The sequence below is a fragment of the Sciurus vulgaris genome (assembly GCF_902686455.1).
Source record: "Sciurus vulgaris genome assembly, chromosome: 5".
Taxonomy (NCBI): Eukaryota; Metazoa; Chordata; class Mammalia; order Rodentia; family Sciuridae; genus Sciurus; species Sciurus vulgaris.
Genome location: NC_136465.1, coordinates 170,672,243 through 170,697,417, shown reverse-complemented (window position 1 = coordinate 170,697,417; position 25,175 = coordinate 170,672,243). Strand labels below are relative to the sequence as shown.

The following is a 25,175-nucleotide window of genomic DNA, read 5'->3' as shown; positions in this document are numbered from 1 at the left end:
AACCCAGGGCAGGGCTGCCAGCTGCCCTGAGGCTGCCTGTGTAGAGGACATGATGGGCAAATGCCCAGTCAGCCCATCCCGGTCATCCCATCCCAGCTGGCCTGACGGTGTGAGTGGAATAAACGTGAATCACTGTGGCCATAGGGATGTTGTGGGGTTTTGTTACGCAGCAGTGTCTGCCCGATACAGGTGGATTAGCAAATGCTAAATTCTGAACAGGATGTTTCTAGCCCGGTCCAGGGTCGCTAGCGCCCAGGAGCACACCTACGCAGCACAGGAAACCCTGGGACCCGGTCACCACAGGAAGGTCTTCCAGATGCTGGCCTCAGGCACCCATGACAAAAGACCCAGTTGTTCCCCGGATGCGCTCACCACGATGCTCCTGAGCTCCAGCCAGAGCATGCCACCTTGTCCTGAATGGAAGCAAAGGGTGACAAGCTCGAGGAGAGCTCCTGTGAACCCGCAAGGCCTGCACGACAGGGGAGAAGAGGGCTGGGAAGAAGTGGAGACGCCTCAGCCGGCAGAGGACTCTGAAGGAACTCTCGCTGCTGTCCTCCGAGACAGCATGCCGTGTCCACAGAGAGGCCAGGATGCCACAGCAAAGGAGACGACAGCACGCAAAGCTGAGCACAGGAAAAGTAAGGCTGATCCAGGGGCCCAGGAATAGGAGTTCCGGAAGGAAAGGATCAAAAACCTTCCCCAGAATTGAAGAACACAAACCTCCAAATTGAAACAGTCCCCTTTGTGCCAGAAACAATGAATGAAGCACCCAGCCAAAGCACTTTGTTATGAAATCTCAGAAATTCTGGGATAGAGCATGATTCTAGAAGCTTCCAGAATATAGAAAACTGTTATCGAAAGTTACACATGATGATTGGGAATAAGCCAGAGGCACCCACAGATGTCCTCTATCAGTTGAGCCACAGTGAGCCTCAGCCTCCACTTCTATACCCAGCTAGACTGTCAAGGGAGCATGGGAGTGAACCATCTTAAACACGCTCGCCTTCTGGGGAAGTCATGGGGCCTGTGTGTCCTCAGAACGACACTCAGCTGTCCCAGAGGAGGAGCTGGAACCCGAGAAACTGGACCCCCCGTGGGAAGAAGGTGAAGGAATCCCCGTTAGATGATGAAGGTCACATGCCCTTCTCGATTTCAAGTCCCAGCTGCCCAATGTGTGCTGGCCCAAGGGACGGCTGGTCCAGAGGAGGGCAATCCGTGGTCTCCAAGAAAAAATCCTCACTGCACTTGGGCTCTGGAAATGCCACTGTGGGGTTTTCACGAAGCCGCATCAGAGTGTGGGAATAAAATCCAAGACTTTGTTTTTAAAAGCTAAGTAAATGAAAAAAATGAGGTCATTATTAACTTCTGGCTGCACGTGAAATAATATTTACGTTGCATTAATCATGGGAACACCGAGCAGGCGTTTAACATAGAACCGTGCCTGAGAGTGGGGGAGGAATCTAAAGCCCTCGTCCACCATAACAGGAAGTCAGAACTGGGGGATCTGAGACAGAAAAACGAACAGAATGTTTAGCGAGATGGAGTTAATGGGAGAAATAGCCAGGGCTGGGGTCATCTCTGGAACAGATGGGGCAGGACCAGAGCCGTATGAGCTTGGCTATTTTTTTTTTTAAATTTTTATTTTTTTAGTTGTAGATGGACACCATACCTTTATTTCATTTACTTATTTTTATGTAGTGCTGAGAATGAACCCAGTGCCTCACACCATGCCAGGGAAGCACCTCACCACGGAGCTACAGCCCCAGCCTGAGCATGGCTACTTTTTACTGTTATAAATATTTTCAGCACAACTAGTTTCTAAAATTTACTTGCAAACAATGCTTGGATAAAATAAAAGCAAATAAAAAAAATTGCATTCTGGAGAAAAAGGAAGCCCAGAGGAGAGGAGGGATTACTGGAGAAGACTGTCTGATAGCATGTACTGTCTAAACCTGCAGGTGATGAAGAGAGAGATCGGGAGCAGCCTGTGCAAAGGCCCTGGGGTATGCATGAGGTTTAGACTGAAGAGCAGATGCATTATAGAATGAAAGGAGGGAGGAGTGGGCAGAGAGGCAGGCAGGGGCAGGTTAGATGGGGCCTCAGATCAGGGTAGGGACAGTGGATTTCATCCAGAAAACAACATGTGGCCACAGAAGAGTGACAAGGAGGTGACTGGTGTGATTTATGTTTTCAAGGAGTCATCCTCCCTGCCAGCCGGGGAGAGGGCGGAGGCGGGGGCGTGGGAGAGGCGAAGGTGGAATAATGACTGTTACCCTGTCTCCTCTTCCTTCTCAGAGTCTCTGGCAGGGAGAGAAGGGTCGAGGGGTCCCTCTTGATTTTCACGTGCCTTTAGTCCAAAAAGAAAGAAAGTGGATAGACAGAGCGGCACTGGGGAGGCGGGTGCTGAGCGTCTCCGGCAGCTTGGCCAGGGAGGCTGGGCTGGAGGAGAGGCAGGCCAGAGGCGAGGCAGAGGCCAGCCTTCCCTCCATTCAGCCCTCGCCAGAAACCCCGTGGGGTCCCGACAGTGAGGTGGGCCCGTCCCTCTGAAGGGGGACAAGTCACATGGTCTGACAGGGACGCGCTGGGGCTCAGGCTCTCCTACCCAGTGTCCCAGCCCATGTCCCGACCAGCAGGAGTTAAGTGGCGCTTTTTCTTGTCGCCCCTGGGAACCACCACAGTGTGAAGGGATTGACTCACTCTGTTGTCATGGCAACCCTGTGCTGTAGGTGTTCAAGAAGAGGGACTAAAGCTCAGAGAGGTTAAGTCACATATCTGAGGTCACACAGCCAATTAAAAGGCAAAGCTGAGATTTGACCCCCGCGGGAGCTGACAGGGATGACGAGCTGGAGAACACTCTTGATGGGGACTTCAGGGAGCTGCAGGGCTGAGCTGAGGGGACATTTTATCCTCTCTTATTTGAGAAGACAGACATCAGGCTCAGTAGTTGAGCCCCCAACCCGACCCCTGGTCAGGTCCAGCTAGCAGAGGGACGGACCAGCCTCTGTCCTGGAGACCACGGGGACGGCCCAGAGCTGGCGCTTTGGGTACTCAGAGCCAGTGCAGAGGGCAGCCGTGGCACCTGAGCCGAGTCCCCAAGGGCTGGGTGAGGCCCAGCTCGGCAGCTCTGGGACGTCCAGGGGAGGGCCTACCTCCTCCTGGGCACCAAGGACCACTTGCCTCACACGTCGGGATGGCTGCATGCAGACGGTCTCCTGAGGGGGCCGCAGCCTGGCCCCTCCTCGCTGGCCTCCTGATGGGTCTCCCTGCCTCTGCCCTGGCTCTGGACATGACTTCCCGAGTGGCTAAACGGCAGACCTTCTAGAAACGTCCATCTGGTCACAGAACTCTGCTCCCCACAGGAAGCTCCCGACTCACCCAGACTGAGATGACATCTCCCTACACAGACCACAGTCCCCATGGCGGGCGATGCCTCTGTCCTCAGACAGCCCATCCTCACTCTGGCCTCAACGGCTCCGGCCCCGTCTGCTTCTGCTCCAGATCCACACCGGGAGGGACCGGTGCTCGTCCACTGCCTGGCTCTCCAGCATGGGTCCCAGGAGGGCAGGAGTCTGGGGCAGGCACGGACCAGCAGGGAGGAGGCTGGGTTGGCCACAGAGCCTGGTGGACCACAGTGAGACCCAGGGGGGCAGAGTGGAGGGGGAGCGGGTGGGGGAGTGCCACGGAAGCCCCACCTCAACCCTGGGGACAGCTCAGAGCCACCTGTGCCTTGGACCTGCAGGAGGCTGGCCCGGAGGCAGGATTGTGCCCAGGGCAAGGTGGAGGGACAGTGTCCAGGCGGGCTCCAATGGAGGAGGGTATGCGGCTGGGCCTACTGTGTGCTGCAGCACCTCTGGAAGAATTCAGTTCCCAGTTTTCTGAGGACCTACTCTGTGCCAGCTCTGGGACCTGGTGACAAAGCATGGCCAGTCTTGGTCCCAGAGAATGGTCCACTCCAGAAAGGGGCCTGGTTGGGATCTGGCACATAGTAGGTGCTCAACAAACAGTCCTTCCCACTTCCCTCTCTTCCCTGGCTTTCCCTCCCCCGGCTCTCCTGAGGCTGGGGTGAGGTGGTGCCCAGAGAGGCCAAGGGCAGGGTCTTAGACCAGGTAATCATGGCCAGGGTCAGCCTGGCCCAGCGCCTGTTTTTGTACAGCCCACAGTGATCACCACTGGCCTTCCACCCGGTGGCAGCAGATGCTAACTCGGTACTACAGTTAAGCAAATATCACCCAAGAGCTCGATTCCTGCGCAGATTCATATTAAAACTCGTCTTCAATTATTGCTATTATATATTTAATTTTGTCGAATGAAGACAGCGGAAGTCTGTCCTCCCACTGCACACCTTCCATTCAGCCTCTTGACTCCCAGCGTCTGCACTATTCATTTTCTACCCTGTCCTTGGCTCCTGGCTCTGCCGGGGACTCTCCAGATGCTCAGGATGAGGACCCCCGCCATCCCCGGGCCAGCGCGGCTGCAGGACTGGACGCAGACCCCGCACCCGCCCCCTCGGCGCAGCGCAGACCCGCCCTGGGTCTCCCTGGGGACGCGGCTGTCGTGGGGGGCGTGTGCCACGGTGGCCTGAGGGGCGTCCTGCCCTGGCTGGCGGCGCCGCCGCTCACCTGCCTTCTCTGCAGCTGCCCGCAGGAGCAGGAGCCGAGGCCACCGTGGGTGGCGGTGGCGCGATCTCCGGGGTAACGGGTCAGCCCCCTCCGCGGCCCCCCTCCCCCCGCACCTGCTCGCCGCCCCGCCCCCGCCCCCGCGCCCCGCTGGCGCCCTCCCGTGCTGGCTTCCCGTGTCACCATCTGTGGCACCAGCCTTCCCTGCCGCTCGCCCGCCACCCCCTCGTCCTCCCTGCCCCTTCCTCGCCGTGTCCCTGCCGCCCGCCGCCTCCCTCCCGTCCTGCCGCCGCTTTCCTCCCTCAGTCACGCACCTCGCTGGCTTTGCACCCCGTCTCTCCCTCTCCACCGCCGGCCGTCCCCCTTCCTCCCTTTCCGCTGGCTCCTTGCTCTCCCCTGCTCTCCGGCTTCTTCCCGGGAAGCCTCTCCCTCGGCCCCACCCGCTGTGCCCGCAGACCCCGTCTGTGCCCCTGTCCCCAGGCTGCGTCCTGGGGTAGGGAGCTGGGGGTGACGCACCAGGCGCGGGTGGGAAGTCAGGCTGGAGACCAGATGGAAAGGCGCCTGGGCAGATGTGCGCCAGCCTAAGCCCCCCAGTAGCCTGGACGTGGGCGCCCTGCAGGGTCCCCAGCTAGGGGAGGGGGCGGTAGAATGACAGCCACCCTGGCGGCAAGGAGGGGAGCCCTCAGCTCCTGGGCAGGTAAGGAGGCTGGGCCGGGTGGGCCTGGGTGGGATGCCTGACCCGTCAACTGCCCCGGATGAGCTTGGAAGGCCAGGCTGGGGGCGCAGAGGCTGGAGCGTCCCAGGGAGCCAGGCCAGAGGGCTTCAGGGACCTCTGGCGTGGCTGCTCAGGATCTTGTGCCATGATTCCAGAGTCCTGGGGGCTCAGAGCAGCCGAGTGTCGGAGCTGGACGAAGCCAGATGCATCGTGTGGCCCGGCGTCCTGGGCTCCTGGGGCAGCTCTCCCGAGCTCCTCCGAGCTGGGCAGGGTGCTCGGTCACTTCTGCTTAATCTCTTCAACAACCCTGGGAGGTGGGTATGTGTGTCTTTGCTTAATAGGCGTAAGTGAGGTCCAGAGAGAAGGAGTGACTTGTCCAAGGTCACACGGCAATTCGGCAGGGCTTGTGGGGTGTGTTCCTGGGCAGGGGGTCAGACCCCAAGCTGAGGGTGGAAATGAATCAGCCAATGCCGACTAGTATGATCCAGTGCAGAAGCAGAAACAGCAGGGGCCTTCCGTCAGCACCAGCCAGGGCTGTCCCAGCTGTTGATTCCTCCTGGCCTGAGGCCTCTAGAGAAGCCAGCATGGCCGGGAGGTACTGATGATTTCAGAACAGATAGAACTGGGTTGGAATCCTGGTTTTCCACTCACTAGCTGGGTGACCTTGTGCAAGTTACTTAACCTCTCTGAGCCACAGCTTCCTCCTCCTTCCTGCCTCCTGGACTTCCTGAGCATTCCATGCTGCGAGTTCCAGGTCTCTGCCCAGGAACAGTGTTGCAATTGGAGCTTTGCTTGCTTCTGTCAGTGTCTACTGAGTGCCGGGTGATGCGCTAGGTGGTGAGAGGCAGCACTCGAGGGGCCGGGGCTCGGGGAAAGGGGAAGAGAGTGACAGGGTGTCTGGCATCCCCGAGGGCTGTCCTTGATTACTGTAGGGTTGGGGGCAGCTACTTACTCTCTCTGTGCTTCTCTCTCTCCAGAACAGCCCTCCGAGGAGTCTGCCCCCGGCTCTCAGGCAAGCCTGTGCCAAAGATAAACCACACAGGGAAGCCTTCCCGCCCCAGAATGAGCTAGATCACGCCCAGGACTCCAGCTCCTTCAAGAAGAGGCGGCCCTGAAATTGCAGGTCTGGCTTACCCACGTGGAAAGCTGTCATTTCCCTGCCCGCGGTGCCAGGCCTGTTAAACTTTGACAGAGGATGGGTGGAGACGAGGGTGGAGGCAGAGAGTCTTGGAGGGAGGCCAGGGGCTCCGGGAGGGGCCGCTTCATCCCTGGGGAGAGGAGGGTCTGCCTGGCGTGCACCCTCAAGGGTGTGGGCTTGTGTGTTTTGTGGATTCTTCTGTGTGCCAGGCTGCAGGGGGCTATCCTCAGACCTTCCCCCACCTGCCCGGGGCTTCCCTGAGGGCATCCGTCCCTGGAGCCTGGAAATTAGGTTTGCTGCCTCCCTGCTGCTCAGGGCTGTCGCTCCCCTCCCTCCTGCAGCCCTGGGCTGCGATTGGCCGGTGGGTCCTCTGGACAGAGGATCTGCCGCCAGCAGCGGGCAAGGAGGATGGTGACGTAGGGCACTCTGCTCCTGCAGGCCCGGGAAGCAGGACTGGAAGGTCCCAGGTCCCACAGTTCCCACCGAGATGGCTGATGCTGGCCTTCTGGAACTCTGACGTTCTCTGATTCAAGGACACTGAGCTTACAATCTAGGCGACTCAGGTGCATGGCTCTGCTCTAAGAACTGAACAGCCCAGGAGCGTAGAGGAGAGCTCTGCAGAGGCCAGGGCAGCCCGGCCAGCCTGGCCCCGAGCAGGCGCCCTCCCTCCTGGCCTGGCCTGGCCTCAGTCTGCCAGCCTGGGAAACGGGTGGGTGGTCACAGAGGTCCTCCCAGATGAGCACCTTCTTCGCTGTGTGGCTGAAGCCTGTGGCCTTGCCTTCGGTCCTCAGTGGACACACACAGGTCCCCCTCCCAGGTCCTGTGTGACAGCGCAGGCACCAGCTTTGCCTGGAGGCCACTCAGTTGGATCCAGTGATATGTGGCTGGTGGCACCATTAGAGAAGCCCCGCAGCCCACTGTCCAGACTCCCAGGCTCAGGAGGCCCATGAGGGCTTGGGGTACCCACAGTTTTGGAATCCTGTCTTGTCTCCCAGCCAGGGGCCAGCAGGGCGCTCAGAGGAGCCAGGCGGAGATGCAGCTCAGGGGTCCTAGCTGTCCCCAATGCCCAGCTGGCACTGGAGCCTGCTCCGTGCTCACCTGCCCTGAGGCGTCGGCTGGGAGTGGGGACCCGGTTCCCAGGAGCTTCACGCCTTGCGGGCGCGACGCTCACTCCGGTCCCATGGGAGGGAGTTCAGGCCCGGCTTGGGGTCCGTGCGGGAGGTGGGCAGGGGATGAGCTGGTGGCTGAGAGACGAGCTGCCTCTCAGGGTCTCTGCAGGGAAATCGAGACAGCCAGGGACGTCACCAGGGAGAAGGGGCAGAGGAGGGTCAGGCGTGCAGCCTCGGCCAGCACCACCCTGGCCAGAAGTGCTGCAGAGGCTGCCGGCCACTCTCAGCAGCCTGGCCCCTTCATGCTGAGGACCGTCCTCCAGGTCCCTCTGACTGTCTCGCCCACAGATGCGCGTGTGTGAAGGGATAGGCGGATAAGGGTCTCCATGCTTAGGGAGGTCAAAGTCGGCGGGGGAGGCTGGAAGAGCTCAGGAAGGCTGGTGCCCGCGGGGCTGGGTGCCTCTTGCTCCACTTGCAGACCTGGGAAGGCCAGTCCCCCTGCCTGCAGGCCGGGAGGGGCGAGTCCAGCTCCCACCATGCCAGCTGTAGGTCCCTGCATTGCCAGCCGGCCGGCAGGAGAAGGGGACCCGGGTGTGGGTCACCTCCCGGCAGGGCCTCCACAGTGAGCACAGCAGGCTGGCCAGGTGGTGGGCTGCTCATGGCTGACTCCCAAGGGAGGGCGGCCCCGAATCTGGCTCTTCACCCCAGTTGGAATATAATGAAGCTTCAGACGCAGACGTGGTCAGTGTGTATAAAATATATATATATATTCTTTTTTTCTTTTTTTGGTACCAGGGACTGAACCCAGGGGTGCTTGGCCACCAAGCCACCTCCCCAGCCCACTCTTTCGTGTTTTGAGGCGGGTCTCTCTAGGTTGCTGGGGCTGGCTCTGAGCTCACCATCCTCTGGGCTCGGTGAATCTCGCCTGGAGTTTTGGAGGTTCATCTCAGGACCTGGGTTCCAGGTTGAGGCCCTGAGATGTGAAGGGTGTTTTTCAGATGTGGGGACCCATTGCAGCGGGGTGTCATATGTGGAAAGGGCGAGAATTATTTTGTGAAATGACAAGATGTCATGTCCCAGGCCATGCTCCAGCTGTGGCGGATGGCAGTCACCACCCTCAGTTTCTCATCTGAGAAATGGGAACGCTCCGTCCAACCCCGCTGGGCTGGCAGAGTGAGTGAGAAGGAACCTCGGGCTCTGGGCTGGGTGCAGGAGGTCCCCAAGGCCACCGCGATGGGGGATGGCACGGAGAGCGCCATCCCCTGCTGTGACTGAGCAGTGTCCTTCCTCCCTCCACAGGCCACCAGCTGACTTTGCCGGCTTCCCTTGGCGATGGACACCCCTGGCTATCCTCCACTGGTGCATGCGACCTCGGGCCCCGGCAACGCCTCCTCGTCCTGGCTCCTGGACGTCACTCTGGGAAATGCGTCTTCGGGCCCGAGCCCTGCAGGGCTGGCAGTCAGCGGCATCCTGATCCCTCTGGTCTACTTGGTGGTGTGCGCGGTGGGTCTGCTGGGCAACTCGCTGGTCATCTACGTGGTCCTGCGGCACACGGCCAGCCCGTCGGTCACCAGCGTCTACATCCTCAACCTGGCGCTGGCCGACGAGCTCTTCATGCTGGGGCTGCCCTTCCTGGCCGCCCAGAACGCCCTGTCCTACTGGCCCTTCGGCTCGTTCATGTGCCGCCTGGTCATGGCCGTGGACGGCATCAACCAGTTCACCAGCATCTTCTGCCTCACGGTCATGAGCGTGGACCGCTACCTGGCGGTCGTGCACCCCACGCGCTCCGCCCGCTGGCGCACCGCGCCGGTGGCCCGCACGGTCAGCGCGGCCGTCTGGGTGGCCTCGGCGGTGGTGGTGCTGCCCGTGGTGGTCTTCTCGGGCGTGCCCCGGGGCATGAGCACCTGCCACATGCAGTGGCCCGAGCCGGCGGCCGCCTGGCGCGCGGGCTTCATCATCTACACGGCGGCGCTGGGCTTCTTCGGGCCGCTGCTGGTCATCTGCCTCTGCTACCTGCTCATCGTGGTCAAGGTGCGCTCGGCCGCGCGGCGCGTGCGCGCGCCCTCGTGCCAGCGGCGACGGCGCTCGGAGCGCAGGGTCACGCGCATGGTGGTGGCGGTGGTGGCGCTCTTCGTCCTCTGCTGGATGCCCTTCTACGTGCTCAACATCGTCAACGTGCTGTGGCCGCTGCCCGAGGAGCCCGCCTTCTTCGGCCTGTACTTCCTGGTGGTGGCGCTGCCCTACGCCAACAGCTGCGCCAACCCCGTGCTCTACGGCTTCCTCTCCCACCGCTTCAAGCAGGGCTTCCGCCGGGTCCTGCTGCGGCCCTCCCGCCGCGTGCGCAGCCAGGAGCCCGCGGGCCCCGAGGGGACCGAGGAGGACGAGGAGGACGAGGGAGAGGAGGGCGCGGAGGCGCAGCCCAGGGAGAGGAGAGGGAAGGAGGCGGCCGGCAGGGTCGGCCAGGCCGCGCAGCCCGGCACCAGCCGGCAGGGGCGGCGGCGCGCGAGGAGCAGCAGCTCCTCCCCCAGGAGCCCCGGCAGGGGAGAAGCGCAGCACCCCGCACCCCGCACGTCGGCTGTCTGTGAGGGTCGTGCAGGCAGGGCAGGGCCGCGGGCGTGCCCAGGGCATCCCGCCTGAGCTCAGAGGCCCCAACTCTGATCCCACTGCTGGGTGACCGTGGCAGGCCACTTTCCCTCGCTGGGCCTCGCTGAGCCTGGATGAGCTGTGTCAGACGGAGGGATCCGGGGGGCGTGGCCACGGGGTCCAGGTGCGGGAGCTGCAGCCTGCCCTCTCCCTGAGAGATGGGGCATCCCGGGGGATGAGCCAGGTCTGAACGTGCTGGGCTCACACTCAGGGATGGGGAGATGCTCGGGAGGAGACTGGAGCCCCGAACAGAAGGAGGTCGGGGTTGGTGGGGAGGGGACAGGGGAACTGCTCAGGCCCCAGGCCAGCTCTCCCCTGGCCTCACAAGCTGACAACGCGGTGACCTCCAGGCTCTGTGACTGCCGAGCATGGGAAGAGGCGGCTTTTCCAGGAAGCTAATGAAGTCTAGCTTCAGGGCGTCTTGCTGCTTGGGCCCTTTTCAGGCCCTGGGTCTAATTTTGTACCTTGTGATTTTGTATTCCTCTTCTGGGAGAGGGACCCCAAATTTCATAAGCTTGGGCCACCCAGAGCCTAGCAGGGGCCCGCCAAGTTCAGCCCCTGATCCGGAGGCAGCTGGCTTTAGGTCCTCCAGGGCTTCCCTCCAGGGGCCAGGAGCTCCAGCCTCCTCCTTGACCCACGGCCCCTCCCAGACCCACACAGACTGGCCCGGGAGGCAGAGTGTCTGGAAGCAGTGAGAGGGGACGGTCAGAGAAGAAGAGGCTGGGAGGGCAGGCAGAGGGAGGAGAGGGAGGAGAGGAGGGACAGGGCAGGAGGAGGACAGACCTGTTTTGGGACCTTGGAGCTGCCCTCCTCCCCTCTGGGCTGAGCTCAGTTGCAGCGTCTGTGGAACTGGGCTGGCCAGTGCCCAGCCTGGAGGAAAGGACACTTGGAGGGGGCGGGGGAGAGCCTGGCCCTGAACGGTATGGGCGGAGCCCCTCAGGGGCTGGATGCGGCCCTGGGAATAGAGTTGGCGCCCAGGGATGTCGGGCGGTAGGAGAACCCCTGCCCGGTGGGATGCAGGCCTCCCCACCTTCTGTGTTCCCAGGGGACCCCAGGGAGTGCCACCGTCCAAGGCTGGGTCTAGACCCCCTCCCAGAGCTGACCCTGTGGGGCCACCGTGAGGCTGGCCCCGGGAGGGTGGTTCTTCCGGCTAAGCCCTCCACCACGTGCCCCCACGGAGGGCAGGCTCCTCAGGGAAAACACAGGAACCAGGAAAGAGGAGGCCTGGCTCCTCCGCTCACCTCAGGACCCTTGATGCCTTGACCTCTCTGGGCCTCAGTTTCCCATCAGGAAACAGAGGCCATGACCCCAGCTTGCTGCCCCCTGGGGCCCAGGGCGAGAAATGAGTGAGCAGGGTGAGCAGCGGCTCTCAGCCAGCAGGGTCATGTCAGAGCACGAAGTGGGCGGGCCTCCCCCCAGGCCTGGCCAGCACCCCATTCTTTAGCAAGTGGCCTCCGTATTGGGCTTTTGGAGGAGAGAACACTGTAGGCCATGCAGAATGGCGAGAAGGCGGCCAGAGGCCAAGGGTCAGGGAGGCAGGGCTAGGCGAGGGGAAGTTCACTAACCTGGCCTCACGTGGAGGTTGGAGGCCAGACACCGGCTCTGGGGCTTGGCTGGGGGCTCCCCTGAGGAGGATCTGAGGGACTTTCCTGATGACTCTGCTCCCCAACTATCCGGGCCGGTCAGCACTGGGGCTGGGCTGCTGGTTAAGAAATCTTACTGCCTCTGCCCCTAGTACTTGTCAATAAAGACGGTGACACATGATAACAGCAGTGGCTCCGGCCACTTCGTCTGCGGGATGCTGTGTGTTCGGATGGGTGTGAGTTTGTGGGTGTCCGGGGCCCACATTTTTTTCCGTACTGGGGAATGAACCCAGGGGTGCTCTTCCACCGAGCCACACCCTCGGCCCTTTTATTTTTTATTTTGAGACAGGGTCTTGCTAAGTTGCGGAGTCTAGCCTTGAACTTGCAATCCTCCCGTCTCAGCCTGGGATTAAGGTGCGTGCTCCCATTATTTTATGAGACATGTCCTGTGCCGCCTTCCAGTTTCATGAGCGAGATCACTTCACCTCCCTGAGACTCGGTCTCTGGTCTGAGAAATGGGGATGCCACCATTCAACCTTACTAGGCTGTTACCTCAAGCTCTGGACTGGGGTGTAGGAGGTCTCCAAGGGTGTGGTGGCACAGAGACAGCCATCTTCTGTCTTGACCGAGTTGAGTCCTCCCTTCCCCAGGTCACTGCTGACTGTTGACAAGCTACCTCTTGATCATGGGCACCCTGGTTATCCACTGGTGCATGTGAGCCCAGAACCTGGGAACACAGTGTGTTCTATGCACCCTGGCTTCTTTTTGTGTGGCTTCCCAGAGTTCAGGTCCTTTGAGGGGCCTAGAAAATGTCCTTGACAGACCTTACAGATCTTGATCCAAGAGCTGCAGGTACCATTTCTTCCTATTACCCAAATAGCGAAGCTCATGGAAGAAAGCCCACTGGCCCTAACTGAGTCACACGATGATCCCTTGGGCCAATCACCAAAGACAAGGTTATAAGGGTATCATGATGGACCAGATATGGGTCCCTGTGTCTCCGCTTCCAGCCAGAGAAAGCTGAGGCGCTGTGGGGCACACCAGGATAATGGGGCAGGGGCTGGGGCAGGGACAGACTGACAATGGCAAGGGAAGGCGGGCCAGGCAGCCTCAGCGGAGTGCACTCAGGGCTCGTTGGGCGTGGCTGCCTTTGCTGGGCGTGGTCATGCGTGTGCGTCGGTGTGAAGGTCTGTGTGAGCACAGTGCAGGGGCATAGTAGGTGCTCACACATCTCAGGTGAGCGTGTCTTGGGGCGTTCCCTGTGGCAGGCGCACGTGGAGTGAGTGCAGAGGAGCTCCTGGGCCGGCGCACCACGTGGGAGCTGGCCACCTGTGGGTACCTGGAGTAAGTGCGCGAACAGGACCATTGCGTTTCCCGCCTGCAGGGGGCGCTGCGCACACCGCGACGCTAGCCTCCTTTGGAGTTCTGCCATGTGGTGGCAAATGAATTGACGCGTGGTGGGGGTGCGGAGGGGGAAGGCAGGGAGACTGAAGGAGCTCGTGTGGGCGTTTGGGCTACAATCTATGCGGGAGGGGAGCCTCGGGGGCTGCAGGCTGAGAGGCTGAGTGGGAAGGCAGGGACAACCCACCCTACCTGCGTCCTCTCTAGCCATCGAAGTTGCTCAGACTCAAGGCCTTACCTTGAACTTGTCTCTCAGAAGCGGTTGCCAGGCAACAGCCCACGGCTACCAGGCTCTGGACCAGGACTTGGTGCGTTGGCATCGGCATTACCAGTGAGCAGCTGGGAGTCACAGGACCTGTGGGGGGGGGGGGGGCACGGCCCCCAGATCTTAGGGCTCCTCCTCACTTGGAAGGGGTGATGGAGGCCACTGACCCACAGGTAGGTGAAAGCCCATAAGAAAACTCTCAAGGTGGCCAGAACCCCGAAGTGTAGTGTGCAGGGCTTTCTGGAGTTGCACAAGGCCATTGGCCACCCAGGCCTCAGGCCCTCACTGTCGCTGGCAGCCCTACTGCGAATCTTGGTGGCTCCACTCTCCTGGAAGTGAACGCCCTGAAAGTCATAGGACCCAAAGGCAGGGCACCTGGCCCTACTCTGCAGTAAACCCACGGTGTGGCCTCCAGCCATTCATATCACCTCTGTGGACAGAGTTCATTTTGTGAACAAAGGTTTTGCAGAGCACCAGCTCTGTGACGACCCTGACACTGGGCTGGGAACTGGGAGGCCACAGACACGTCTGTGCCCTCAGCACTCATGAGCAGCCACCTGTGGGTCACTACTCTCTGGGCTCAGTGGGGAAGAAGTGCAGTGTGTCCTGGGAGAGCGAAGCTGGGCTGCACTGATCAGACATTCCGGCCCGAGGCAGGGACCTTCGGGTGCCTGGGCCCTGGGGCCAAGGAGTGGGTGAGTTAAGGGAGAGAGGTAGAGGTGAGTTTCCCTTCAGGGACCGGTGGGGCCAGACCAGGCCTCCTGGGGGTTAATTCCCGTTAGGGGCTGAATTGTATCCCCCCAAATGCAGTCAAAGAAGTCCTTACCCGCAGGACCTCAGAGTGTGACCTTGTTTGGAATAGTGTTGTTGCAGATGTATGTTAAGAAGAGGTCGGACAGGAGCAAGTGGGTGGGCTCCTAATCCAGTAGGTCTGATGCCCTGAGAAAAGGAAAGATTTGGACACAGATGTGCACACAGGGAGAACGCCACGGAAGCACCAAGGTGAGCTGATGCTTCTCCAAGCCAGGGATGCCAGTGATCGCCAGCACACCACCAGAGGCCAGGACGCCTCCCCCGGGACTTCTAGCTCCAGAGGTCTGGACAACCCGTTGGTGGTGTTGAAGCCGCCAGGCTTACAGAACTTTGTTAAGGCTGCCTAGCAGATGGATACCATCCCCACCTGCCAGTTGAAGTCAGCGGTCGACTCTCCTGGCTCTCTGGAGGACCTGTTGGATCAACCCATTCCCTCCCTCATTCCAGTAACGATCAATTTCCAAAAATGGAGGGCAGAGATGGACAAAGTCTGTCTTCTGAGAGCCAAGAAGGTTCCAGCAAAGATACGAGGCAGTTCTTAAGCACATGGACAAGTGGTACAGGTGAAGAAACTGAGGCCGGGGATGGGAGGTGATGTGTACCCACGCTGTGTAGGGGAGGGACAGGGCATGGCCTCTCAGCCTTGCTTTCTGCTTTAATGGACAGGAAATGTGTCAATATTTACTCATGGGAACAGCAGGCCTTGCCACACTTGGTCAGCACGCCCAGAGCAGGCTTAATCTCTCCATATGCAAGATCACAGTTGTCTCTCTGTGGCTACATTCCTTCCACCTCCTCAAAGGACGGAGTGTCCTTCCCTGCTCTGGTCATAATCAATGGTCCCTTTTACCGGGAGAGGGAAGCAAACACAGGCCTGTTTACATGGGCAAAATGGCAAGTGGGCTCTTGGCCACACAACAAGATCTGAACCCCAGCTGCACCCCTTCTTAGCTCTAAGTGCCTCTGAGCCAGCCTCAAAATTTCTCTGTGCCTCAGTTTCCTCATTGGCAAAATGGGCTCCACAGGGCCATCTCACAGGATGGGAGGCAGAGGCTGGTTGCCTCCAACCGAGGTCAGCACTGAGCTCTTGGTCCGTCCTGCTGCGGGCGCTGCGAACCCTCAGGCACGCCCCGTTTCTCTTCGGCGCCCATTCCGCTCCGACTCAGCTCTATTCGGCCACTTTCGGATCCACTCGGTTAAGCTCGGCTCTGTTCGTTTGGAGACATCTGTGCGGGGCTGAACTCGGCTCCGTTCGTCTGTACGCGACCGGACTCGGCTCCGCTCAGGCAAGCTCCGCCTTGTTCGGCTGTGCTCGCCTCGACTCGGCTCGGCTCGGCTCGACTCCGCTCGGCGCCGGACACTCGGAGACCTCTCTCCCGCGCGGTTGCGGCTGTTTGCGCTCTACGTGTTGGGCTTCCGGGGTGCAGCCCCGGGGCGTGGGACCGAGCTGAGCGCTGGCCTTGCGCAGGCTGGTCCTTGCGGCTGGCATCCCGTCTGGCTGGGTGCCGACGGTGCCCCGAGCGTGGCCGGGTCGTGGAGATGAAGTTCCGCCAGGGTCTCTCAGTCAGTTGGGGACTCGGTGGAGCCGGCCGGGGGTTCCCCCTGCAGGAGGCCGCGGCGGAGGGGTGCTGCTGGCAAGAGGGACTTTGCCACTTTGCGGGGAGTGCTGGGGCTCGGAGGAGGAAGTGGGTGACAGGGCGCTCCAGCCAGCCCCGATTGGCCCTTCCCGTCCCCTGCCCTCTTCCGCCCGAACTGGGATGGGGCGCGTGGGGTGGGCGGCTGTCCCTGGCCGGGACGCAGTGCAGGCTGCTGCGGTGCACATCGGCTTTCCCCAGCAGGTGACGCTCGCGTTTCCCTTTGTGTAGTGATTAAATTGGCTAATGACCTTGAAGGAGTCGGATCAGTAATTTGCCTTCACGATTTACATCGCTGACCCCAGGAGTCATCAAGTGGGGAAAGGTGGGGCGGCTGGGGAGCACCGCTCCCATCCTGGGAATCTGGCCTCGGTGACAGGGGTCAGGCCTTCTGCACTGGAGTTACACTTTTACTGATGGCAGGGTGCAGAGGACATGCTAGGGACCAGAGGTTTCCACACTGGGGTGTGTGAGAGGAGAGTGGCACAGGGTTCGCCATACTCAGGATTTAGTCAGGTAGAAGCCCTGGAGGCAGCCAGTGGGCAGCCCCGCCGCCTGTCCCTGGTGCTCTGACTCTTCACTTTCTCATGCCCATCTGGCCCAGGGACACCAGGGCCAGGTATGGAAACTCCCCAAAGCCACACAGCTAGAAGGGATGGAACTAAGCCACAAGCCAGGTTTGTCTACCCCAGGGCCAGAGCTGTCTCCAAGCCACCTGCTGAGGAGACCCTCCTGGCTGGGAAGCCACAGGATGATGCCCAAGGCAGAGCTCGGCAGCATGGAGAGTGTGAGAGGAAGTCTCGAAGTCCGAGTTGGCTTTCTTGTCTTTTCTACCCCTGGCACCTGCTCTGGACCCAGGGGGCCAAGGCCCCTTCTCTGGGCATCACACGGCTGGAAACCAGTGAGGCTTGCCCTGGGCCGGCAAAGCGCTTCCCTCCGCAGACCTCAGCCTCCTCCTCTGCTAAGTGGGATGGGCAGCTTTGCCCCGCAGAGGGCTGCTGGGTGGAGAGGGCACAGGCGCCCCACCTGCGGCTCCCCATCCCCCTTCTAGGCTTTCTAAGCCAGAGGCTGGAGACAGCCCAGAGCTTCCCCACCCCCAGTTCTGCTGACTCAGCCCTTTTCCCTGGTGGCGGCAGTGTGGGGAGGGTGGCTCCCGCCCTCTGCAGCCCTGGCTCTGTGCCCTGAGAATGCTGCCTGGGGCAGAGCCCTGCAGACAGCAGGGCCAGTGTGGGCCTGACGTGGGTCCCCATGGCCATAGTCCCACCCACTGCTAGTTTCAGGGTCCCTGGTAGCCTTGAGCAGACGTTGGGGCTCCAGGTTGGTGCGTGGGTGGCTGGGTGGGTTGGTGGTGGGGAGAACAGCACAAAGCTGGAAGTCAGTGCAGCCGGGCTCCCGTCCCAGCCTGGACTCCGGTCTGCTCTGTGGCCTTGAGCCAAAGTCTTGACCTTCCTGGGCTGCAGATTCCTGCCGGTCAGATTAAAGAATTGGGTTAGATCATCTGTAAGGCTTCTTCCAGGCCCCGTGTTCTGCTGATTGTTCCCCAACAAACAGGAATGAGGCCCAGAGATGAGCCCTGGTCGAGGACACACAGCCTGGGGCTGTTCCATCCTCCTCTCTGTGCAGCTGTGAGTGTGGACTGGGCTTTAACCTGCGAAGCCCAGGTGTCAACAGTCCCCATAGTGCCCCTCCCCTGCCCATGCATGCCACCAGGGCACTCTGGCTTTTGGGAGAGCATCCTATTGGACAGGGCCTGGGTTCCTCTCCACTAGCTGTGAAAGTCACACAGACTCTGGGGCTCCAGCTCCTTCCTGAGCCTGGGTAGGACCAGTTGAACTGATAAGTAGAAACATCCTTTGCGAACCAAAGGTCCCCAGAGGGACCATGCCTGGCCAGGCAGTGGGTACTTGGTAAATGGGGACCGGAAGGTAGGAAGAGGGCAGTCTTTGCATCCGGGTCTCTAGCCCCAGGGTGCCAGAGTTAGGAGCCAGAGCTGTGGCCTTCGCCAGACTCCCCCAGCCTAACCATAAGGAATCCGATGCAGGACCTGAAGGACCCAGGGGCACACAGGCTGCTCTCCTGTGGATTTGGGGATCCTCTCTGTAGGAGGTTGGCTCTAGACTACCAGGCTGGCAGGGCCCCACTGGGACATGGGGACCAGCCTGACTACTGGTTCATCTGGGAGGCTGTGTCTGTCCAGTTGTACCAAGCTGTCCCTCGTGCCTCCTACAGATGGGCTGGAGGCTGGAGGCCTAGGACACCCAGGGTCTGAGAGGGAAGGTAATCAATAGGCCAAGTCACTGGCTAGTGCACGAGGATTTGAAGGACAGCGCCAACGCCCTCACCTCTACCTGCTCTGCTGCGGCGCAGGGGATGAGCCCTGAGGCTCCGCTGGACCCCAGGGTAGGGCTGGGGGACCCCAGTGTTACCTTCCCACCTCCCACTTAGGGACCTCTCCCCTCCTCCCCTCCCTGTCGCGGTTTCCCAGTCCACGCGTGGAGGGTCCTCGGACCCTTTCTGCTCTGACTTTTCTCCAGGCCTCTGAACCCCGCTGGACCCCACTGGACCACCAAAGAGTTAAGCGCAGGAAATCCCGGCTCCCTTCGTCTCGGCAGAATCCCGGCGGCGGGGCGGGGCGGGGGAGGGGCAGTGGGAGGCCAGCTCTGCTCCCTCCGCCCTCGCCGCCCGCCCCTCCATCCCGGCGCCCGCCCGCTCGCCCGCCTGGGGGTCTGGGCCAGCAACAAGTTATTATCGCCGACATGGGCCAAGGAGCCAGAGGCCGCCCAGAGCCCCGGGGTCCGTGAGCCGCAGTGCGAGGCCTCAGGACACAGGGTGAGTGGCCATAGGCCCCTCTGCTTCTGCCCAGGGGCCAAGGGACCCGGGGTCAGAGCCTGGGGTTCCTCTGCTCTCCGCTTGTCCCCCCACCTGGCCGGCCTGCACTCCCCTCCCGACTCCCTGCTGGCCCAGGCCAAGGGCTTCCCCAGCCGCTGCTCAGACGCCGGCAGCAGCAGCTCCGGCGCCCAGCCCACCTGGTGGTCCCCCTGCCACCCCAGCCGTAGAGGACCCGGCTTCCCGCCGAGGCAGCCCGGAGCCCTGGAGTCACCTCGATGGCTCGGCTCCCACACTCGGTCCTCGCCTGGCGGCCTCCAGCGGCCAGCAACTCTAGCTGTGGTCATTGCTGCTGCAAAGGCTGCTCTGCTTCCTGCTTCCTGCTCCCGGGGCCCCTGCCCTGCGCCTCGGAGCGTTTTGATTCCCATCAGGCCGGGCCAATAGGAAACAAAAATGTCTCCAACCCGTGCCAGCCCTCTGGAAAAAGTTGTGAACCTTCCGGCCCGCCCTGGCACGGGGAAGAGGGCTGCCGGGGCAGCGCAAGGAGGGTTCTTACACGTCTTCGACAAGCCTGGCACTCTCCCTGCATACAGTCCTGTCAAATAGCCTGGCGGGGGGGGGGGGGGTCAAGGGTCAGGAAGCCCAGAGAGGTTAAGCCAGTAGTCTTAAGTTGCACAGTGTGTAAACTACTCAGATCTCAGTTCTGACTCCAAGGGCTCAGCTGTTACCACAGGATGAGGCCACACCTAGGGCCAGAAAGAAGAAGGGAATTTTGCTCAGATCTGTAGTTTATAAATGAAGGGTGAGGACGATAATCTGAGGGGCGGGGTGTTGGGCAAGCCTGTTGAGCAGGTTCAGGAAGCGCCCCCCCCCCAGGGTGGGCAGAGAAGAGCCAGGGAAGGGTCACCTCCAGGAAGCGGGTGGCTCTGGAGACTCTCCCAGCTGCTGCCTCCCCCAGCCCCTGCCCCTTCACAACCCAGCTCCTCCCTGGGTGCTCAGCTGAGCTCCTGTGGCATTTCAGAAAGTTATCATTTTACCTCTCTGTGTATTAACCGCAGAAAAATATTTTTGAATTGTACTAAATGTTAAAGGAGAACATAGAGGAAATAAACAAAGAAGTGCCAGAAGGGTAAAAACCAGTCTGGTTTCAAAAGCCGAGTTTCTGAGTTTCTGATCCTGCGATAACAGGGTGGCGCCAGCCCCTGAGGAGGCTGCCACCACCTCAAAGGCCTGGCTTCCTGCCCACCGTCCCCAGGCCTGTCTCCCTCCACTGGTGTCCAGGCTACTTCCTGCCCTGCTCCTGGAACTCTGGACCTCTTCGTGGCCAAGGTCTCTCATCTTTTGCATTTTCCTAGGCCTGCCCCTTCATTCCAATTTACCACCTTGGCGGCTGATTGGCAGGTCCAAGATGATTGACACAACCACCATTCAATGACTTAACTGGCTCTGAGCTTTCCCTGCGGAGCTTCAGGGTAGGGGTAGTTGTGGAGGTTGCTGACTGCACATAGATGTCCCGGGCCAAGCTGCACCCCTGCGGAGTGACCTTTCCCCACCGGGGACTTCTTGCCCTCTTGTTTGTCTACCCAGAGGGTGCCTTCGGTCCCTCACATAAAGGCCCCACGAAGGCTAGGATGGCCTGCAGTCTCGCTCAGCCCGCCAGCCCCGAGTTCTCCAGGAGTTGCCAGGCGGGACCCCCGCGGTCTCTTGCCATGTGCCAGAGGAGCCTTTCTGTCCCCTTTACTGGGACCGTGGAGTTCGCAGACCCAGCCAGGCCCACCACCCCTCTTCTCCCCTGAGGAGGAGCCTGCAGGATCTGGGGAGCCGGTCCCCAGTGCCCTCTGCCTGCCTCCTGCTGCCGGGGCTGTGTAGAGGGTCCGGAGCAGGCCGAGCGGCCGATGGAGGGAGAGGAGTGCTCTCTGGTCCCCTGGTCACCGCGCACAGGCAACGCGGCATTCCCTTCCCACCCCCGCCTGGCCTGCTGGGGTCTCTCTTCAGAGGCACGTCCTCCTGTCCTGCCGTGTGTGGACAGGCGCCAGCCGGGAGACTCGGTGTCCAGGCCAGGGCGTGGCTTCTCTGCCTGGCCTCTGTCTTCTCATCCGTCCGATGGGGGCCCCGCAGGCCTCCCCAGTTGTGTGGCGGCACCCGCCCTGGGCGCCGCCCGTGGAGGTGATGAGCAAGGCGCGGTTTCTGTTCCTCCTTCCTCGTTCCAGGTCACCATGGGGACCGCTGCCCTGGGTTCCCTCTGGGCAGTACTCCTGCTCCCTCTCGTGGTGTCCCGGGTCCCTACCGAGGAGCCTACCTCCGGGGAAGCTGTGACCTCCGGCCCCTCTGGCAGCTGCCGCCGGTGCTGTGATACCGAGGACGCCCTGGTGGACGCTGCAGACGTGTCCCCGGCCTCTCCGTCCGCCCTTCCCTATGTCCTGCCTGAGGTCAGGCCCTACATTAACATCACCATCCTGAAGGGTGAGTCCCACAGGAGGCTGGGAGGGCCTGGAGGGGAGGTGGCAGAGCTGTCCCCCGTCACTCACTGTGTGTGGGCCCAGTGTGTGCCGGGGGCTGTGAGGGCAGAGGCTGGGGGACAGGAGGGCCTTCCAGGCAGGCTCAGCAGGTGCTGAGGCCCCAGGGCAGAGGCTCAACAGGCAGGGGAGGCTGGAGGAGGAGGCAGGGCCAGGTCCAGCGAGCCCAGCCTGCCAGCCTCCATGAGGACCCTGCTTCTCCCCAGGGGGCAGGCGGTTTGAGTTCAGGAACCCAATTCCACTTGGAATTCAGATGGGTCCTGCTAATGTCACATGCAAAACAAGTGGCAGGGGACAAGGGGACAAGAGTGCAAGTAGGAAGCCTGTGGGGCCACTGGGGCCAGCCAGGCGAGGGCCAGCTTCCTGCCCTCTGACGTCAGACATGAAGGAAATTCCTGGGAGCTGGGAGCGGGCCAGACCCTCGACACCCTTAGCCTCCATCTTTGCTCATACTGACCCCATGAAGGCGGAACTATCATTCCACCCACTTGGCAGATGAGGAAACCAAGTCTCCAATGGGAGAGAAGCTCTCCTGGCATCACATAGCTTCCCGGAGAGACCAGGATTTGTCCCTGAGCTCTGCACAGGGCTGCCCACTCCAGTGGCCAGCTAGCATGAGTCCCTGCCCCAGGTGTAGGTGGTGCCTGCTTGTCTTACATTAGGTGGGCCTGGAGCGAGGGCTGGGGGCCTGCCTGGGTCTTGGTGAGAGGCTGCTGGCCCCCAGGGCGGGTGGAGATGGCCCTGGTGCTCGCTGCAGTTTGCCTTGTGTGTGTCCACGGGATGGCTGTGGCCGGCTCACCAACCCGCCTGCAAGGCCTTCAAGAGCCAGACAGGAGAAGCAGACTCAGCCAGGAACCGTCCCAGGTCACACAGGGGCAGTATGGCCACTGGGGCTGCTGGACTCCTGGTTTTCGTCCAGGGAGTTTTCTTGGTTCCTTCTCTGGATCAGAAGCCAGGGCTCCCCTGCCTCATGTGCCTGCCAGCCTGGACAGTGGCAGTGGCCACAGGGTGGGGCCGGCCTCGCAGGACCTTACACTCCGTGCTGGGGAGGAGAAGCAGGCAGTGGGGAGAGACGGTCAGGTATCTTCTCTAAGGGACCTTTGGGGAGGTGACTGCTGACGGGTCGTGGGGTCTCCCTGAGTGCCGGGGGCCTCCCGCCGCCCACGCAGGGGCGGAGCCTCCCGGAGACAGTTCCTGGGCTGGCGCCCGTCCCCACTCCCTTCCTTCTTCATCTCTCTGCAGGTGACAAAGGGGACCGCGGCCCGCTGGGCACGCCAGGGAAACTGGGCAAAGAGGGTCCCCGAGGGGACCGCGGCCCGCAGGGTGCCAAGGGCGCCAAGGGGCAGGCGGGCAGCCCGGGCAGCCCGTGCGGGACGCGCTCCTCGGCCTTCTCGGTGGGCCGCAAGGCGGCGCTGCACAGCAGCGAGGGCTTCCAGCCGCTGCTCTTCGACACGGTCTTCGTCAACCCCGACGGGCACTTCGACATGGCGGCCGGGCGCTTCGTGGCGCCGCTGCGCGGCCTCTACTTCTTTAGCCTCAACGTGCACAGCTGGAACTTCAAGGAGACCTACGTGCACGTGGTGCACAACGAGGCCGCCGCCGTCATCCTGTACGCGCAGCCCAGCGACCGCAGCATCATGCAGAGCCAGAGCGTGATGCTGGCGCTGGCGCCCGGCGACCACGTCTGGGTGCGGCTCTTCAAGCGCGAGCGCGAGAACGCCGTGTACAGCGACGACGTGGACACCTACATCACCTTCAGCGGCCACCTGGTCAAGCCTGACGACGACTGAGGCCCCGCCCTCGCGCCCCGCAGCCCTGGGCACTGCGGGAAGTGGGCCTTTCCTGCCGCCACCCGGCTGGTCCCCAGTGCCTTCCGTCTCCTCTCCTTTCTGACCTAAGCCTTCCAGGACTCTTGCGCCTTGAAGCCCAGCACGTCCAAACCCGGCCCTGTGCGTGCCCGACCCCAGACCTCCTTAAGGTGCAGATTCAGACTCCCCGGGTCTGGATTTGGGCCCAGGGCTCTGCATTCCTGTCCAGCGCCTGGGCGGTGCTGCTGCTGCTGGTCTGTGGACCATATTTGAGTCATCGTGTTCCAGAACTTTCCCAGCATTCTAGTCCTTTCTGAACATTCTGCAATCTCCCTTCTAGGATGCTCCCAACATCCTCATCGCCCGGGAGCCCCCTCCCCTATGCCCTTTCCCTCTTCTCTCACCCCCTTCGCCGCCATCTCTGCAGCCACCGTGTTTATTCATTCATCAAACACCGAACACTCACTCTGCCAGGCCCAGGAAAGCCGGGGCCCTCAGAGCCAGCCCGCCCCCTACCCCTTCCCTGGTAGCCCCCAGTCCAGCCCTGGTGGGGCGGGGGCAGACGCCTGGGTGCCCAGGGCTGCCCTCGCCAGTCTGCGTCCTGGGTGTCCAGGCACCGTGGGTCCTCGTTTCCCACTGCTCTGGGGGGCACGGTGTCCCTGGGGTGGAAATGGAATCCTCTGCCCGTTCTGCACCCTCCTGCCCGTCCCCATGCTCAGAGGGACCTGGCCAGTTCAAGGGCCCAATGAGGAGAAGAGCCAGGAGTTTGGGTGCATTTGGAGGTACAGGGCCTGTGGGGAGTGATGCCAGCTTGGGGCTTCCCACACGGCTGGGGTGACCCGAGAGGACCCCTCCTCTTGTCCCTCCCTGTCCCAGGGCTCTGCCAGGGCCTTGCTCCGCCCCTCTTGCCAAAGGCATCTGAGTCTGTTTCCTCAGAACTTCCAGCTGCTGGCAGACACTCATGTCTGTCCCCAGGTGCTCTCCCACCCTTCGGGCCCTCCCGCTAGCCCAGTGTCCCTGACTCACCAGGTTTGCCAAGGTGCTAAGGCCCCGGGCGGCCCCTGCCCACACAGCCCCTGCCAGCCTGGAGTTGCGCTCGATAACTCTGGCAGCGCCTGGACCAGGATGAAAAGCAGGGCGGGGGCCTCAGCAGGTCTGGGGGCTGGGCAGGCAGTGTGCAGGTCACTTGCCACCCCCAGCCGTACTGCCATGAGAGGCCCTGGAGAGGCCAAGCAGAAGCAGGGACATCAGGCCTCTGTCCCTCTCCTTTCTCCAGGGTGTGTGGCCTGGTGGCCCCAGCCTTCCACTGCCCCTCCCCAGGTCGCCTGACCTTCTCTGAGGGAGGTCGCCTCTGCCCATTGGTGCTTCTGCAGGTTGTGGGGCAGAGGTGGCCTTGTGGGGTGGTCTCTGGTGCTCACAGCCAAGGGAGCCGTGGCCACATGGCCAGGTGACGGAGCAGGGCCTGCCATGTGCCACAAAGGCCGGTGCTATAAAACCACCCCACCCTGCTGTTCCCTGCCCTGCCTGTCCAGCGCGATTAAAGTTTGCTGAGTTCTCTGGCGGTTCCAACTGATTCTTTCTGCCCTGCGTCCCTGGCCTGCCTTGGAAGGGAAGCTGCTCCTGGTCCGGCTGCGACCTGCATCCAGGACTCCAGAGAGACTGGGGACGGCCCAAGGCCTCACTCCGTGTGCTGTCCTGCAGAGAACCGGCCCCTTTGTCACTCCCAAACCAGTGTGTTGGAGTGGTGGACCCAGGTTGGAGACTGCTGTGACCTGGGAGAGTCCCCACCCGGAGGTCAGTTCCCTCGGTATAAAATGGGCTGATGATCGTTGACCAGTGGGGGGCCACAGGATTACGTGGGTGCCATTTCCATCCTGGAACCAGCATTTATTGAGCACCAGTGGTGTGCACAGAGGCTACAGTGAAAGCCCAAGGCCTCGCTTCCTTGGAGAATATCCAAGGAGGAGTGTCCGAGCCAGTTGCTCCGGTGCCAGGCAAACCACAGCCCCTCACCTGGGACCCTGCCTTGCTATTGCTGGGTTTGGTGGCTTCTGGACACTGAGGAAGAAGCATGCTGTAAGGGACCAGCCATCCGCAGCTGCCTCAGG

The 25,175-nt window shown here is 61.6% G+C and overlaps 3 protein-coding genes and 1 long non-coding RNA gene across 4 annotated transcripts in view; all 4 read left to right on the top strand.

The window, feature by feature from the left end:
- The window catches only part of RAC2 (Rac family small GTPase 2), a 66,335-nt gene that overhangs the window by 17,336 nt on the left and 23,824 nt on the right, over window positions 1-25,175 (top strand). The window lies entirely within an intron of this gene.
- On the top strand, window positions 4,817-10,277 carry SSTR3 (somatostatin receptor 3). The gene is given in 5 exon segments (XM_079142900.1): window positions 4,817-5,313; window positions 5,487-5,645; window positions 6,309-6,454; window positions 8,878-10,072; window positions 10,075-10,277. Coding segments are annotated over 2 exon segments (1,251 nt in total). The 5' UTR covers window positions 4,817-5,313; window positions 5,487-5,645; window positions 6,309-6,454; window positions 8,878-8,910; the 3' UTR covers window positions 10,164-10,277.
- LOC306662794 lies at window positions 14,363-16,731 on the top strand. The gene is made up of 3 exons (XR_013764252.1): window positions 14,363-14,472; window positions 14,731-14,846; window positions 16,610-16,731. It is a non-coding gene; the product is annotated as an uncharacterized lncRNA (long non-coding RNA).
- C1QTNF6 (C1q and TNF related 6) lies at window positions 18,570-24,183 on the top strand. The gene is made up of 3 exons (XM_079142899.1): window positions 18,570-18,746; window positions 20,954-21,206; window positions 22,502-24,183. Exons 2-3 carry the CDS (start codon window positions 20,960-20,962, stop codon window positions 23,047-23,049), a joined length of 795 nt encoding a protein of 264 aa, XP_078999025.1. The 5' UTR covers window positions 18,570-18,746; window positions 20,954-20,959; the 3' UTR covers window positions 23,050-24,183.